This window comes from Manis javanica, chromosome 2 (genome assembly GCF_040802235.1).
Source record: "Manis javanica isolate MJ-LG chromosome 2, MJ_LKY, whole genome shotgun sequence".
Taxonomy (NCBI): Eukaryota; Metazoa; Chordata; class Mammalia; order Pholidota; family Manidae; genus Manis; species Manis javanica.
Window position 1 is genome coordinate 37,578,771 of NC_133157.1, and position 16,867 is coordinate 37,595,637.

The window sequence follows — 16,867 nt, forward strand, 5'->3', positions numbered from 1 at the left end:
GGTTATAAAGGACTGTATGCAAAAATAAATTTGGAAACTTTGTATTATGGATTTAAATCTGGACAAGAGTCATATAAGCATGAGGTAAAGAACTATTTGAGTATAATTAAATCAAAGCATTACAAATTTTCATTCATCCCAAAGATTTTGTCTGGGTATTCCTTTCTTAGCTGTCGTCGGGCGGCTACTGTTGATGCATAGATGACATATCCCCAGGAGAGTAATACGATCGCAAGGAGCAACTAAAAAGTGAAAGAGGGGAAGTAAAAGCAAAAAATTGTAACGTGAGTGGTACTTTTGCCCCGCCCCCATCCGGTGCGTGTGCGTTGCTAAGGTGAGAATTACATTGATAAACGAAACAATGGGGTCCCGGTGGCGAGCACACCCAGCAGCCCTTACGTAAGTAGCGGAAGAGCGTGTCCCCAGGAAGAGGCGGAGTCGAGGTGAGAAATCCTTAACTCAAGGAATGGGTTTTGGAGTCTGTGGGCGCTCAGGAAATCGGGGGCCTTCGCCTCCGGGCCTGGGTTGTGGTCACCGTGAAACCCCTCCAGACCCGAGACTTACCAGCGAATAAATCCAGTCTAGGGTACGGCGATTCACTGGCTCCATGGTAAGGAGACGGCGGCGGTCCGCAGAACGGGTGGACACTGCAGGCCTTAGAGTAACCTCCGGGCGGCGGCTACCGAGGTGCGGTGGCCATCTTTCAGCCGGGCACGGACGCCCGCCCACCGGCCTCCAGAAGCGTTTCCCGTCGGTTGGCCGGCTTCTTCCGCCCGGAGTCGGAGGCGGGTTCATGTGTTTGGGGGCCTTCCTCGCTTTACAGGGAGGGGACGAGATAAATGAGAAAATATGTTTAAAATGGCTATTTTGCCGCTTAGATGGGCATGCCTCGTTAGCTGGTGTTATTTTAATCGCAAAGTAATATTCATACAGGATAATGTGCTGTCTTGTGAATTTAAAAGTTTGATTTAAAAAATACCCCACGTTTTAAATATTAGGCCGGCGTCTAACGCTGGAAGAATTAACATTTACTCCCGCATCTGTTCCCACATAATGTAAATAGACGTTCGTATATTTATCTTTGAGAAGAATACCATTTACTTTCATATAACAAATCGTGCGGGAATCCTTGTTAATTGAACCCGTTTTGAAGAAACAAGTCTTGGAGAACAGTGGCCTGTTCATGTAAGTGACACAAGAAGAGGGTGTCGCGCATGGCCTGGCATAATGTACCTGCCAATCGAGAAGTGTGTCTTGAGCGTTTATTACGTGTTTATTAGAACTGTAGCACGTATCAAACATTAAGCCAAAGGGCGGCGGTTTGGCTCGCGAGCAGCTGTACCGAGTTCAGCTCTAGAATGTGTGGGACGCTCACAGCTGAGACCTCAGGCTAGTATGGAGCAATGGGCCGCTTTAGGCTCAGACGTTCCGTCTCTGTACACCTCAGGTACCAGCTAAACAGGATTTTAATCCAGATTTTGTAGAGTGGGGAAGCATTTCTTTGAGAGAAAAACGTTATCTGTTTTGGGGAGAATCCAGGGCCCTGTTCTCTGAGGTAATTCCATACTGGAGTAGATCTCTCTCGCAAGACTGTGTGGGATACTGGTTGGACTCTGGCTTTGGAGATCATTCCTTAGCTTTGCAACCAGAGGTAAAGTCACTTCACCTCCGTGTAAACTCAGCTCCTTTATCGTATACATGAGGTAATTTGTAACTTCCCGCAGTTGGTGATGTTTAAATTAAGACCGATTTTGGGTATCGTGTTTTCCGATTAAGATAGAAGCGAACATTAAGAAGTGCCCTGTTGCCCCCAGAGAGTAGTAGTAACAAGAATGATGGTAGTAGTGACTCCAGTTTCGGAGGGTTACGTCGCTCTCAATGTAGGCAGGGTGGTGCGGCTAGAGGGCGGGCGAGCGAGTCCCTAAGACCCGCCCTCAGGGTCGTCGCTATTCTACTGCGCATGCGTTGCGCAGGTGGGCGTTGTGTTTTGACGCGCCTGGAGTTGCGGAGTGGGTTTTACTTTCTGCTGCCGCCCCCAAGCTGCCATTGGTGATGAGCGCTTTATGTCATAGGGGTCGCAGCAGCCGCCGGGGTCCCCGCTGTCTCGCGAGGGTGAAGCGCCCCCGCCTACTCCCGCTCCTGAGGGCCGGCGGAGAAGTCGCCGGGTTCGCCTTCGTGGGTCCTGCCGTCACCGACCTAGCTTTCTGGGCCGCCGGGAGCTTGCGACGAGCGCCCCAGCCGGGCCTGCGCCGGCATCCTCTGAGGTGAGTGAGATCGGGAACAATGGGGCGCAGGGGTCGGAAGGGCTGGGCGAGCCGGAGCTCCCGGCCTGGAGCGAGGCTCAGGGAGCGAGCCCCGTCTGGGCCTGAGGGGCCGTCCGTACCTCAGGGGTGGGCGGGCGGCTCCTGCGGCGCACCTGTGGATTTGGGCCGGGGGACGGGGGAGGCTCGCGTTTCTGAGAAGCGCCCCCGAGGGGCGCGAGCTTAGCGGTGTACTGGAGTTTGGTCTCGGGGAGGGGGGCGGGGAGCGGGAGGGAACGCAACACAAAACAAACCGTTGGAGTGTGAATCGAGGTCTCGCCGTGTCGATGTGTGGCGGAGCTTAGGTTAGGTGCCCTAATCTTTCTGAGCCGGTCTGTAAGAACAGAACAATAATATCTTAGTTTGTTGTGATTATGTAATGCACGGGCTGTTTATCTTAGATCCTGGCCGGTGGCAGGTCTCAGAGGACACGACTATCACTGTGACTATTGGAGTTGGTCTGTGCAGTGTTACACATTGTGGCCTGGGCTGGGCTCGCCTGTGACTTCTTTATCCATCGAGTCATTGCAGCTCTCTTCACGGGCTACTGTTGAGAACACTGGAAGGGGGCAGTACTGAGATGCAGCAAATAGATTTAAGGGGAAAAGTGAATAGAATTTTTGGTAGGTGATTTTAAAGGTAAGTTAACAAAGAGCTACCCAAGACTTAAGTTAAAAGTGGTCAGGGTTCAGGTTTTTTGGTTTGTTTTTAGTCAATTAAATGCAAAGCTACCTAGCCAAAAGAATCCCGCTTATCTGGGATGAGTGGACTTAGAGGGGAATAGTTCCCAAACAATTGTTTTTATTGCTGTAATTGGGATTATGTAGGGTCTTGTCAAAAAAAATCCTACAACTTCCCTACAGTCTTTTGGATTTGGTGATTAAATTGCAGTTGAGAGAAGTACAGGGATTTCTTTAAAGTCAGGTAAGCTAGGCCCAGGTTATTTTTAATACTTGGGGGTGTATTTTGCCACTTTTCCTAGCTATTAAGTACAAGCATTAAATTAAGTACTATTAGTTGTTACAGATTGTCATCTTTCTGAGCCTTTAAATCAATTATGGGTGATGGAAATGACTAAAATTAACGTTATTTTCACATACATGGGGAAATAGTATTAAGTTCTTACTGCACATCAAATGTCCAACCTGTGATCTAATTTAGATTTTAGTCTTCTGATTGTGTATTCCTCCACCCCCATCCATTTTCCCTAGATATGTATGCTTGTTGGATTATCTGAAATTCCCCCATAATGTGACACAAAGGGTTCTTAACTTTGTTAAATACAACAGATTAGAAGATTTGAGGGTAGAGGGTTTGGCTTAGTAAATTTATCCTATAGGTGGTAAACTTTGTTTAGAGTTTTGGGAGGCAGTTAAGGAAATGGGATTAGAAGAACTGATTCATCTTCTGACCTACAAGGAAATTAATTTGAAGTCCCAATTCCCAGAAGGCTGTGGTAGAGAAACCTTTATTACTTGGCTTCTTCTAGAACTTGAAGCCCTAAATCTAGTCTCAGGTCCACCTTTGCTTCCTAAACCCAGAACCTATAAATCTTAACCTGACTCTTAACCATCCTGTGTTACGCTTTAATTTGTAATTTTTATAGCCTTCTTGAGATACAATGCACATTACATCTATAAAGTTCAACTGTTTTAAAGTATATAATCCAATGGTTTTTATACACTTATAATTGTGCAACTAAAATTAGCGTTTCATCCTCTAAGAAACTTTGTAATCCATTTCCCTCCCACCACCACCCCAGCAAACACCTAATCTATTTCCATCTGTAGATTTGTCTAATCTGGACATTTCATATAAAATGGCATCATACAACATGTGGTCCTTTGTGACTTTTTTTTCATTGAGCATATTGAATGGTTCATCCATCTTACAGAATTCAGTACCTCATTCCTTTTTAGTACCAAATAATATTCCATTTTATGAATATACCACTTTTTATTTATCCACTCATCAGTTACTGCACATTTGGATTATTTATATACTTTCATCCTATTACTACAAATGCTGCTCTGAATTTTCCATACAAATTTTTTGTTTGAACATCTGTTTTCATTTCTCTTAGGTGTGAAATTGTTGGATCATAATGGTAGTTTTTATTTCACTTGTATCTTAGCAGATCTTTTGACTTCAATATTTAGTGATGATTTTGAAGGAGTCTTCAAATCATCAGTCTTCATCTTTTTAAAATGATTTACATTCATTGCCATTGTTTGATGTTTCTGATGAATACCATTCTTTGTAACTAAAGATACTCCCTGTGTAAAAAAATACAAAACAACTCTAATGAATTATTTGTTCTTTTTACGTTCTATGGTTTACATTACTAGTCATCCTTTAGCCTTATGCTGTGAAAGTGGTTAATGGGCTTATAGAACTAAGGAAAGGGAAAGCTGTTTTTAAAAATTGTACTTGGTTGAGACTTTGGATTTTTGTAATTCAAGTTTCCCTTAATAAATTCATTCTAGATACAATTTTTCCTTTAATAAATAAATAATTTCCTCAAATGAATTCCTTTAATAACAGTTCCCTTTAAAAAATTAATTCTGCATTATTATTTTTATGTGAACGGGAAATGTTCAGTAAACACTAAAATTCTATAGTCAAAAAAAAAAAAACAAATTAAGATGAAGTGTGTTAACTTGAAACCCACCAGTCTATTTAAAAGTCTGATAATCTATTATATAGCAGGGCATTCTAAAGTCCAGAGCTAATACGGATTTCTTCAGTTTACAGAGTTAGTTTAGGAGAGACTTGGTCTTCTATCCAGGTGGTCTGATAACCTCTCCAGTTCCCTCTTCACTCTTTATTCCTTCCCCTAACACATAGACTCTGTCTCATATACTAAAGCTTTATGCAGTATTAGGTTTTAGAGCTTAAATATTTTAACAGAAGTAATTAGTATTATATGTTTATAATCCTATTCTTTTTTTATTTTTATTTTTTATTAAGGTGTGATTGATATACACTTTTATGAAGGTTTCACATGAAAAAACAATGTGGTTACTACACTTACCCATATTATCAAGTCCCTACCCATACCTCAATGCAGTCACTGTCCATCAGTGCAGCAAGTTGCCAGAGATCCACTATGTCCCTTCTCTGTGATACACTGTTCTCCCCGTGACCCCCACACATGTGTACTAAACATAATACCCCTCAGTCCCCTTCTCCCTCCCTCCCCAACCACCCTCCCACAGCCCTCCCCTTTGGTAACCACTAGTTCATTCTTAGAGTCTCTGAGTCTGCTGCCATTTTGTTCCTTCAGTTTTTCCTCATTGTTATACTCCACAAATGAGGGAAATTATTTGGCATTTGTCTTTCTCCGCCTTGCTTATTTCACTGAGCATAATGTCCTCCAGCTCCATCCATGTTGTTGCAAATGGTAGGATTTGTTTCTTATGGCTGAATAGTTTTCCATTGTGTATATGTACCACATCTTCTTTATCCATTCATCTACTGATGGACACTTAGGTTGCTTCCATATCTTGGCTATTGTAAAAAATGCTGCGAAGAACATAGGGGTGCATATGTCTTTTTGAATCTGAGAAGTTGTATTCTTTGGGTATATTCCAAGGAGTGGGATTCCGAGGTCAAGTGGTATTTCTATTTTTAGTATTTTGAGGAACCTCCACATTGCTTTCCACAATGGTTGAACTAGCTTACGTTCCCACCAGCAGTGTAGGAGGGTTCCCCTTTCTCCACATCCTCGCCAACATTTGTGGTTCTTAGTCTTTTTAATGCTGGCCATCCTTACTGTTGTGAGGTGATATCTCATTGTGGTTTTAATTTGCATTTCCCTGATGAATAGTGATGTGGAGCATCTTTTCATGTGTCTGTTGGCCATCCGAATTTCCTTTGGAGAACTGTCTCTTCATATCCTCTGCCCATTTGTTAATCGGGTTATTTGCTTTTTGGGTGCTTTTTGGGTGTGTAAGTTCTTTATATATATATTTTGGATGTCAACCCCTTGTCGGATATGTCATTTACAAATATATTCTCCCATACTGTAGAATGCCTTTTTGTTTTGTTGATGATGTCCTGTGCTGTACAAAAACTTTTTAGTTTAATGTAGTCCCATGAGTACATTTTTGCTTTTGCTTCCCTTTCTTGAGGAGATGGGTTCAGGAAGAAGTTGCTCATGCTTATATTCAGGAGATTTTTGCCTATGTTGTCTTCTAAGAGTTTTATGGCTTCATGACTTAATTCAAGTCTTTAATCCATTTTGAGCTTACTTTTGTGTATGGGGTTAGACAATAATCCAGTTTCATTCTCTTGCATGTACCTGTCCAGTTTTGCCGACACCAGTTGTTGAAGAGGCTGTCATTTCCCCATTGTATGTCCATGGCTCCTTTATCATATATTAATTGACCATCTATGACTGGGTTTATATCTGGGCTGTCTAGTCTGTACCATTGGTCTATGAGTCTGTTCTTGTGCCAGTACCAAATTATCTTGATTACTGTGGCTTTGTAGTAGAGCTTGAAGTTGGGGAGCATAATTCTCCCTCCTTTATTCTTCATTCTCAGGATTGCTTTGGCTATTCGAGGTCTTTTGTGGTTCCATATAAATTTTAGGACGATTTTCTCTGGTTCGTTGAAGAATGCTATTGGTATTTTGATAGGAATTGCATTGTATCTTTAGATTGCTTTAGGCACGATGGCCATTTTGACAATATTAATTCTTCCTATCTATGAGCATGGGATGTGTTTCCATTTATTGGTATCTTCTTTAATTTCTCTCATGATTATCTTGTAGTTTTCAGAGTATAGGTCTTTCACTTCCTTGGTTAGGTTTATTCCTAGGTATTTTATTCTTTTTGATGCAATTGTGAATGAATTGTTTTCCTGATTTCTCTTTCTGCTAGTTCATTGTTAGTGTATAGGAATGCCACAGATTTCTATGTATTAATTTTGTACCCTGCAACTTTGATGAATTCAGATATTAGATCTAGTAGTTTTGTAGTGGATTCTCTAGGGTTTTTAATGTACAATATCATGTCATCTGCAAACAGGGACAGTTTGACTTCTTCTTTGCCAATCTGGATGCCTTTTATTTCTTTGTGTTGTCTGATTGCTGTGGCTAGGACCTCCAGTACTATGTTGAATAGAAGTGGGGAGAGTGGTCATCCTTGTCTTGTTCCCGATCTTAAAGGAAAAGCTTTCAGCTTCTTGCTGTTAAGTATAATGTTGGCTGTGGGTTTGTCATATATGGCCTTTATTATGTTGAGGTACTTGCCCTCTATACCCATTTTGTTGAGAGTTTTTATGATGAATGGATGTTGAATTTTGTCAAATGCTTTTTCAGCATCTATGGAGATGATCATGTGGTTTTTGTCCTTTTTGTTGATGTGGTAGATAATGTTGATGGATTTTCGAATGTTGTACCATCCTTGCATCCCTGGCATAAATCTAACTTGATCATGATGGGTGATCTTTTTGATGTATTTTTGAATTTGGTTTGCTAATATTTTGTTGAGTATTTTTGCATCTATGTTCATCAGGGGTATTGGTCTGTAATTTTCCTTTTTTGTGGTGTCTTTGCCTGGTTTTGGTATTAGAGTGATGCTGGCCTCATAGAATGAGTTTGGAAGTATTCCCTCCTCTTCTATTTTTTGGAAAACTTTAAGGAGAATGGATATTAGGTCTTCACTAAATGTTTGATAAAATTCAGCAGTGAAGCCTTCTGGTCCAGGAGTTTTGTTCTTAGGTAGGTTTTTGATTACCAGTTCAATTTTGTTGCTGGTAGTTGGTCTGTTCAGATTCTCTGTTTCTTCCTTGGTCAGCCATATAATCCTATTCTTTTTAAGGTGGCTTTTGATTTCCAGTCCAGATAACAAAAATCTAGAAATATTTGGACCCCTGAAGAATCACCTGTTCGGAATTAATTCATTCCCTATTAAGTTATGGCTCTGAGATAGTTAAGATGCCCAGATGAGCAAGTTTAATTTGAAATCTGTGATATAATACTTATATTTCATAATCATAGATTTTTGTTACAGGTTTTATTTTGTTAAAGTTGGGTATGGTCAATGAGGCTGTTGTTAAGAAAAATATAATCATGTTACATAATTAACTTGACAGCAATTGACCAGTGATGGAACTTCCTATGTTTGAGAAGGTGGAGAAATGAATAATAGGCCCAGGAAAGCATAAAGGAAGAACTACTATATACAAAATAATCAGTATGGAGTGCAGCTATACAGAGGAATTTTATAAGATAACAAGGCCAAAATGTAATGCATGCAAAATTTCAGCTTTGGCAAATTCATTTTGTAATTATGGGCCAATATAAACTGATAAATTTAAAGAAAACAAAACTAATCTCTAAGATTATAGTGATCCTAGTGGGAAAAGCTAATAATGGGACTGAAAGCATGATTTCAAGATACTTCATCACTGATACGGGGAAATTAAAAAGATAAGAAAGGCTTCTTAGGGATGTTGAAAAAAATCAGTGAAGAACTGAATGTAATTGTGTGTTAATAATAATACTGGTATAGTAATAATGATAATATTAACTAACATTTACTCTGCAGTTGCTATGAGCCATGCCCAGGCACTGTCCTTGAGGGCTTTTACATTTATTATTTCATTTAATCTTTACTAAAAGATAGTTTTATTGTGTGTGAAAGAATCTTCCATTAAAAACTACATAACTGTTTAAACGTGAACTTTTTGATATGCAGATTATCGTACTACAGCTATATTTAAATGTGCATATGTAATACTTCCCACCAATAAAACAAATCAGTAGTCTATATTTGGGGCATGTGTATGAGATATAAAACCATATGTAGAAATAATGACAGTTGAGCAGTGTGGTGGTCTTGGTTTTTGATTTTCTAGAGAGGTAGGGAAGGGGAACATAAAGAACATTTAAAAAAATCTAGAATAACTATGAAAAAATGTTGTTAAATCTGAGTGGTAGATAAATGATACTTGGTATATTTTCTTTTGTACTTTTGTGTACATACCAAATATTTTTCAGTAATTTCTAAAAGGAGTAATAGAATGTTATATAACATTTGAGAGCCTACTATGTACCAGGTTCCTTTTTAATGGCATTTCACATCTTCACAAACCCTGTATGGCAGGTTCCATTATCACTGATGAACAGATGAAGTTGAGGCATAGAGATAGTAATAATCCATAGTCACACTGCTAGTGTGGCACCAGAATTCAAACCCACAAAATATCTGATTTTAGAGCTTGTGCTTTAAATACTGTATTACTATGCTTCACTGCCCCTTTATATTACAAAGGTAATGAACTATTCAACTACTTTTACCAAAGTGTGTTTCAAAGTCATTATTTGCATTCTTTTTTTTTAGAATTAGTCATTCCTTTTTTTATAAGGTTATTGATGTATTTTTTTCCCTTTTTACAGATTATGGCATCAGCTGCTAAGGAATTTAAAATGGACAACTTTTCACCTAAAGCTGGCACTAGCAAATTGCAACAGACTGTACCAGCTGATGCATCTCCCGATTCTAAGTGTCCTATATGCTTGGATAGATTTGATAATGTGTCTTACTTAGATCGCTGTTTACATAAGTTCTGTTTTCGCTGTGTACAGGAGTGGTCAAAAAACAAAGCTGAATGTCCACTATGTAAACAGCCCTTTGATTCTATTTTCCATTCTGTGAGGGCAGAAGATGACTTCAAGGAATATGTATTAAGGCCTTCATATAATGGTTCTTTTGCCACTCCTGATGTTCGTCGATTTCGCTATCGTACAACTATGACAAGGGACCGAAGTGCTGCTGTGTATTCACCTAGTAGTACCATGAATAGAAGAACAACAACTCCACCTGATAGTGGAGTACTGTTTGAAGGGTTAAGCATTTCAACCAGGCCTGGAGATGGTGAAATTCCTCAGTTTATGAGGCAAATTGCAATAAGGAGGCCAGCTACTGCAGATGAAAGATCTTTGCGGAAAATTCAAGAACAGGATATTATTAATTTTAGACGAACTCTCTATCGTGCTGGTGCTCGTGTTAGAAATATTGAAGATGGTGGTCGCTACAGGGATATTTCAGCTGAATTTTTCCGTAGAAATCCAGCTTGCCTTCACAGATTAGTCCCCTGGTTAAAACGTGAACTTACAGTTCTTTTTGGAGCTCATGGATCTTTAGTGAATATTGTCCAGCACATCATCATGAGTAATGTTACTCGCTATGACTTGGAGAGTCAGGCATTTGTGTCTGATTTAAGACCATTTTTACTTAATCGGACTGAGCATTTTATACATGAATTTATCAGTTTTGCTCGATCTCCTTTTAACATGGCAGCCTTTGACCAGCATGCTAATTATGATTGCCCTGCTCCTTCATATGAAGAAGGTAGCCATTCTGATTCTTCAGTCATAACAATATCTCCAGATGAGGCTGAAACCCAAGAGCTGGATATTAATGTAGCCACTGTTGGTCAGGCACCGTGGGATGATGAAACTCCAGGGCCATCTTACTCAAGCTCAGAGCAGGTACACGCTGCCATGTCTTCCCTTTTAAATACTTCTGACAGTTCAGATGAAGAACTTGTAACAGGAAGAGCCACATCTCAGATCCAAGGAATACAAACTAATGAGGACCTAAATAATGACAGTGATTCTTCTTCAGACAATTGTGTCATTGTTGGGTTTGTTAAACCACTAGCTGAGAGGACCCCAGAACTTGTTGAACTGTCTTCTGATTCTGAGGAGTTAGGCTCCTATGAGAAAATGGAGACAGTGAAGACCCAAGAACAAGAGCAGTCTTACAGTTCTGGTGATAGTGATGTTAGTAGATATTCATATCCACACTCTGTCCTTGGAAAGGATGAGCAAATAAATAAAGGTCATTGCGATTCTAGTACAAGAATCAAGTCAAAGAAGGAGGAAAAACGATCTTTGGCATTGTCATCTCCCAGAGACCTGAGCTCATCCATCAGAGGAGATCAAGTATATTCTCCGTATAACCGTAGACACAGGAGGAGGGGAATATCAAGAAGTTCAGATTCACGTTCCCAGAGTAGAAGTGGGCATGATCAGAAGAATCGGAGAAAACATCATGGAAAGAAAAGAATGAAAAGCAAACGATCCAGAAGCAGGGAGAGTAGCAGACCTAGAGGTAGGAGAGAGAAAAAGAGGTCAAGAACTAGAGATAGAAGTTGGTCAAGAAGAAGCCAAACTCTGTCTTTAAGTAGTGAAAGCACAAGCAGATCAAGATCTCGTAGCAGTGATCTTGGTAAAAGAAGATCACAGAGCAGAAATAGAGATCGTTATTATTTAAGAAATAATTATGGAAGCAGATACAAGTGGGAGTATACTTACTATAGTAGAAACAAAGAAAGGGATGGCTATGAATCATCTTACAGGAGGAGAACTCTGTCCAGAGCTCATTATTCCAGACAATCTTCAAGTCCAGAATTTAGGATTCAGTCCTTTTCTGAAAGAACAAATGCTAGGAAAAAAAATAATCACAGTGAAAGGAAATACTACTACTATGAAAGGCACAGATCAAGGAGTCTATCTAGTAATAGATCAAAGACTGCATCTACAGGGCCTGACTGGGTGAGAAATGAAAAGCCTGGAGGGAAACGAAAATACAAAACACGACATTTGGAGGGTACTAATGAAGTGGCTCAGCCATCTCGTGAATTTGCTTCCAAAGGAAAGGAAAGTCATTACCAAAAATCTTCATCAAAATTGGATGGAAAGTACAAAAATGAGAGTGACAGCTTTTCAGACAGCCGGTCATCAGACAGAGAGACAAAACACAGGAAGAAGAGGAGGACGACCCGAAGCCTAAGTGTAGAGATAGTTTATGAAGGGAAAGCTACTGATACAAGTAGACATCATAAAAAGAAAAAGAAGAAACACAAGAAGAAACATAAGAAACATCATGGGGATAATCCTTCACATTCCCCGGTTGTAATTACCATTGACAGTGATAGTGATAAAGATTCTGAAGTAAAGGAGGGCACGGAATATGACAATAGTCGTCCTCAAGACTCTCTACAAAATGAATTTTTGGCTCCTTCCTTGGAACCATTTGAAATGAAAGATGTAGTGACAGTAGATGAAGAACTTGGTGTCCGGGGCAAGGAGTGTGATACAACCACATTTAATAACTTGAATAATGCCAATAAAACTATAGATAATATTCCACCCCAGGCAGCTTCTATTGAACAGACTCTTGATGTAAGAGAAGAGAGCACCTTTGCCTCTGATTTAGAGAACCAGCTCAGTAGTGTTAGTGATCAAACTGAGCCGTCAAGGCAGTTGCCATCTCCACGGACATACTAATGTCAGTGTCTCTTGGTAGAGACCATAATATGTCTTAAAATTGCCAAAGCATCTCATTGAGAATTTGTGATGGTATAGAAAAAGGAACATGTCATCTTTTGCAGTCTATTGAAAATGACCTTTGGGGAAAACTCTTTTCCCCCTTAAAAATACCTTAAATGATTTTTTTGTGTGTGTTAAAAATTTGTAAAAATTATTGTTTGTTCAAAAAGTATGTACGTCCCACACTCAGAGATACGCACTTTTAAGTGAAGAAAGTGATATTGCTAGCAGTTTATTTAAAACTTGGGATCCTTTTTAAATATAAAAATATAAATTTTAGAAGTTACTTCATAAAGCCATAAGGTATCGACATATTTTTAAAGTAGTTAATGAGTATTTTTGAATTTTTTTTCTTTTTTTGAGAGTTACTCTGGAAATGTCATAAGCTAGGAGAATCCCTTTGGACAGTCTTTATTTTTCTTCTTAAAAGTTTGTATGATTCAGAACCATTTCTTCAGGTTAGATTGAGGCATTTTAATCTGCGCAGTTTATCTCAACATCTGCCAAAAGAAAATTTTAAATATTTCCTTATATACTTGTTTACCTGGACTGCCAGTAAAACAAATGTGTATTCAACAAAAGAAAAAATAAAGCAGGAACACTTTAAAATAAGAATCGATAAATTTGCCTGTGCAGTATTGTGTTTTGTTTAAGTCAAATTATTTTAATGGAGCTAAAATCTTGAAAATAGTTAGGGATATACTTGTGTCACAGATACCAAATTTCAGGTGATTTGCATTTAACTTCACCATTTGTATAATTTTACTTTGATAATGAGTAATGTCTTTTGCTTTCTATCTTCAACAAAATAGGTAGTATTTTAGCTTACTAAAAAGAATCCTTGCCAAACTTCTTTACATAGAATGGCTGTGTTTATATTTTATCTTGTTCTAAAGATGATCAAATTGCTCTGCGTCTAGGCTGATGATGTGGTATTGCCAGTGAAGAGCAGAACTTCGATTAAATCTAAATTTAGCCTTCAGTTTGCCTTACTGCCATATTCATTGTTCAACAGAAATTGGAATGCCTGCTCTGAGGCAGATGCTGTTCTAGGTTTTTAGGGTTTTTGTGAGAAAAAGTGGATATGCTTTCTGCCCTCATGGGCCATATACATGTGTGTGTGTATGTGTGTGTGTGTGTGACACAGACACACACATATGTATAGTTATTAGGCTAAAAGTTTATAGGTCTTTGGAAAAAAGTCCTTTGGAGAAATAATATGATTTCCTGTAAGAGCGTACCATGAGGCCTAATCTCATTTGGAAGTAATGGTTGACTTGAAATCCAGAGAACAAGTAGCATTAACTAGATGGAGAGCTGCTGTTAGCAAAGGAAAAGATGTAAAAAGGTCCATAGACCAAAGGGGAGCCTTGCATATGCTAAGAACTGAAAGAGGGCAGGGTTGCCCAAAGGAGACAGCAGGGGACTAAGCACTACAGGCCATAGTTAGTTTGTGCTTATCCCAAGGGTGGTAGGATATTGGTTTAAAATGACAATCTAAAATTAACTTACTAAAAAATTCAATTTTTAGTAATCTCAGACATGAGAAATTGTGGGAAGACTATAGTTGATCAAAGAATATACTTTGAAATTATGAAAGGAGTTAAGTTTTGGGTATTAAAAATTAAAGAATGCTATTTTATTTCACATTCTGATATACATGATGTTTAAACACTTAGTGAACCATAGCACTGTCACATCATCCTCTTAGGTGTTCAAGCATAAGGTTCCAAGTCTTTGATTATTCCTTCTCCTTCATAGTTCATCCAATCACCAAATCCTGGTCACAGAATGTTTTTTGAATATTTCTAATGTGTCTATACCATCACCCAACTTAGGCAGCCATGATCCCAGCTGTACTGCCATCATGGGTCTGCCTGCATCCACTGTTGGTCTAAACAGTGAATAGATCCACTTTGCCTCCATATGTGTATTGCTATATCCCTTGGTTTTATATCACCTAGGAAGTGCTTAAAGCACTTAGTGGATGGAGGACTTGGTGCTATTTTCTACTGTCTATAAACTTTTAGCCTAATAACTATATTCTTTAAACTTGTTCATCTGGATTCAGTGTCCATGAGACATTTTATTTTACATCAGGTTTTCACTGTTCTTGTGACTTTATATATTTTGTGTAAAGGAAATGCAGCCAAGCATTTGCACTTGCTCATTCATTGATTCTCAGGTTCACAACAGGAAAACTTGTTACTGTTTGAACTTTTTAGTCTCAGTAGTCAAGTTTGTCCTCAACTCTTGGGGGAACTAATCCAGGGCCTAGTAATAATGATGGGTGGTGTGTACAAAGGGGCAAGGTGTTAAGGCAAGGTAAGCTGAGAGCCCATACTTGAAATTCTCCATCATGGGGAATAATTGCAGCCCTTGCCAGTGTAGGTAGGACACCCTGAGCCAGTCAGCACACCTCTGGACTGGGAGATTTTTTTCAAGAAGGTGGTTTGGGATGCTGGAAACTGCATATAACCTGATTTGGGTTCTCAACAGCCGCAGTATTTCCACCAGCAGGGGTAGGAGATGGAAAAAGAGGGGGAGGAGTTCCTTTTCACAAACAAGCCAGATCTCACCAGGATTCAGAGTGTGGGTCCATTTCCCACATTAAGCTCAGTAGACCTGTGTATAAGCTAAATGTCAACTGATTAAATTACTATGACAATGTAGCTGTCACTGAGACCTGAATTTATACAGTAGTCCCCCATTATTCACAGGGGATATGTTCTAAGATCCCCAGTGGATACCTGAAACCAGGGATAGTGTTGTACCCTATATATGTTTTTCCCTACACGTACATACCTATGACAAATTAATCAGGCACAATGAGAGATTAACAAAAAGTAGGAGAACGATTATAACAGTGTACTGTAATACTGTTTTCATAGTTCTTTGAATATGGCCTCCCTTTCAAAATACTGTTACTATACTGACCCTTGTAATGTCATAAGATGCTTATGTGATGAGATGAAGTGAGGTTGATACGGGCATTGTGGCATAGTGTTAGGGTAGTATTGACCTCTGACACGATGTCAGGAGGATTATGCACTTCCAGATTGCAATTGACTGGACAACTGAAACCACAGAAAACGAAACTGGATTAAGGGGGGACTACTGTATAGACATGTCCAAGGATTGGCATCTTCAGGAAAACCTACATGGGAAGCTAAGTCATAGTCATTGTGTATGTAACCCACTTTCAAATGGTTCAGAAAAAGTATTACATATGTAGATGGGGAGAAAGAATGATAAAGCAAATTGTGCCAAAATGTTAATAAGTGAGTGAGGGTAATACACGGAATCTGTACTATGCATTTTTTTCTGTTAAGTTTGAATTTTAAAACAAAAAGTTAAGTACCTCTATAGGCCTGGAAGACTAGTTTTATGAGATTATGTCAATAAGAGTAAGTCAACAGCCATGTATTCTCAGCAAAAGGGAAAAAAAAACCACAGGCAAATATGCAGTGACTATTAAAGACACTTTCTCTGGAAAGAGCCAAAGTCAGTGAGTCTAGATAGATGTTCCGGTCCCATTTAGAAGGAAGGAGATAAGATCTTAAGTCTGAGATACTTAGTTAACTACTCTTGGTTCTATGCTCAGAAGCAAGCTTGTGAGGGGTCTACACTCAAAGGAGAGTTTGCCATTTTTTTAGGGTGGGAGGGAGAGAAGCTTTTTGGGAAGGAGCCCCCAGAACAAGAAAATAAAGGAGCATGATAACTGATGTAACAAAGTTTCTGAATGGCTGAGGGCATCCGGAGCACAGTAAGTGAGTTAGTAATGGATAGAAGTAGAGGCAAGTTATTCTAAACTGGCTGAAGGAGGCAAAAATGCACAGAGATGTTCATGGGTAGATGAATTAAGGTGAAATAGTTCATGCTCTAAGGCTTCTTTTTGCTCCATGAATTAGGAAGCAATGCCATCTGAAAAAGATGGATCACAAGTAGGATTGGACTTAAGTAGAGAAGTGGAAAATGCCACTTGAGGGGCATGGAGAGGGTTAGCTAAGAATGGCCAATGGGTGTTGAGGCCTCACTTGAGATACAGGATGTTTAAATTTATGGATGATAAGATTTGTGATTTTGTTCAACATGGAGTAGCAGCAGAAACTAATGTTGGACATAGAATATGCATTCAGTATTTGTGAATAATAGATGAATTTATCTGAATATATAGATGTATCTATGGTTGAAGTTCTGAATGGATTAATAAAACAACA

General features: G+C 39.2%; 3 protein-coding genes across 3 annotated transcripts in view; 2 read left to right on the plus strand and 1 right to left on the minus strand.

Annotated features, from left to right (window-relative positions):
• Nucleotides 1-25: 25 nt before the first annotated feature.
• Nucleotides 26-798, minus strand: SMIM27 (small integral membrane protein 27). The gene is made up of 2 exons (XM_037009784.2): nucleotides 565-798; nucleotides 26-242 (listed from the first exon to the last, which is right to left on the minus strand). Exons 1-2 carry the CDS (start codon nucleotides 793-795, stop codon nucleotides 120-122), a joined length of 354 nt encoding a protein of 117 aa, XP_036865679.2. The 5' UTR covers nucleotides 796-798; the 3' UTR covers nucleotides 26-119.
• Nucleotides 366-13,270, plus strand: TOPORS (TOP1 binding arginine/serine rich protein, E3 ubiquitin ligase). The gene is made up of 3 exons (XM_017666374.3): nucleotides 366-610; nucleotides 2,073-2,264; nucleotides 9,708-13,270. The coding sequence occupies exons 1-3, from the start codon at nucleotides 608-610 to the stop codon at nucleotides 12,603-12,605; spliced, it is 3,093 nt and encodes a 1,030-aa protein (XP_017521863.2). The 5' UTR covers nucleotides 366-607; the 3' UTR covers nucleotides 12,606-13,270.
• RIGI (RNA sensor RIG-I) overlaps nucleotides 2,125-16,867 on the plus strand; it is a 66,541-nt gene continuing 51,798 nt past the window's right edge. Inside the window, exon 1 of the mRNA XM_037009779.2 lies at nucleotides 2,125-2,264. The gene's annotated coding sequence lies outside the window, so the exon portion shown is untranslated. The remainder of the gene's footprint in view (nucleotides 2,265-16,867) is intronic.

Bases quoted from the DNA above. Each gene is read 5' to 3' on its own strand.
- TOPORS (XM_017666374.3), top strand. The intron at 2,265-9,707 runs GTGAGTGAGATC...CCCTTTTTACAG, and splicing joins CTGCGCCGGCATCCTCTGAG to ATTATGGCATCAGCTGCTAA.
- SMIM27 (XM_037009784.2), bottom strand. From the start codon at position 795: ATGAACCCGCCTCCGACTCCGGGCGGAAGAAGCCGGCCAACCGACGGG. The intron at 243-564 runs GTAAGTCTCGGG...TTCACTTTTTAG, and splicing joins TAGACTGGATTTATTCGCTG to TTGCTCCTTGCGATCGTATT.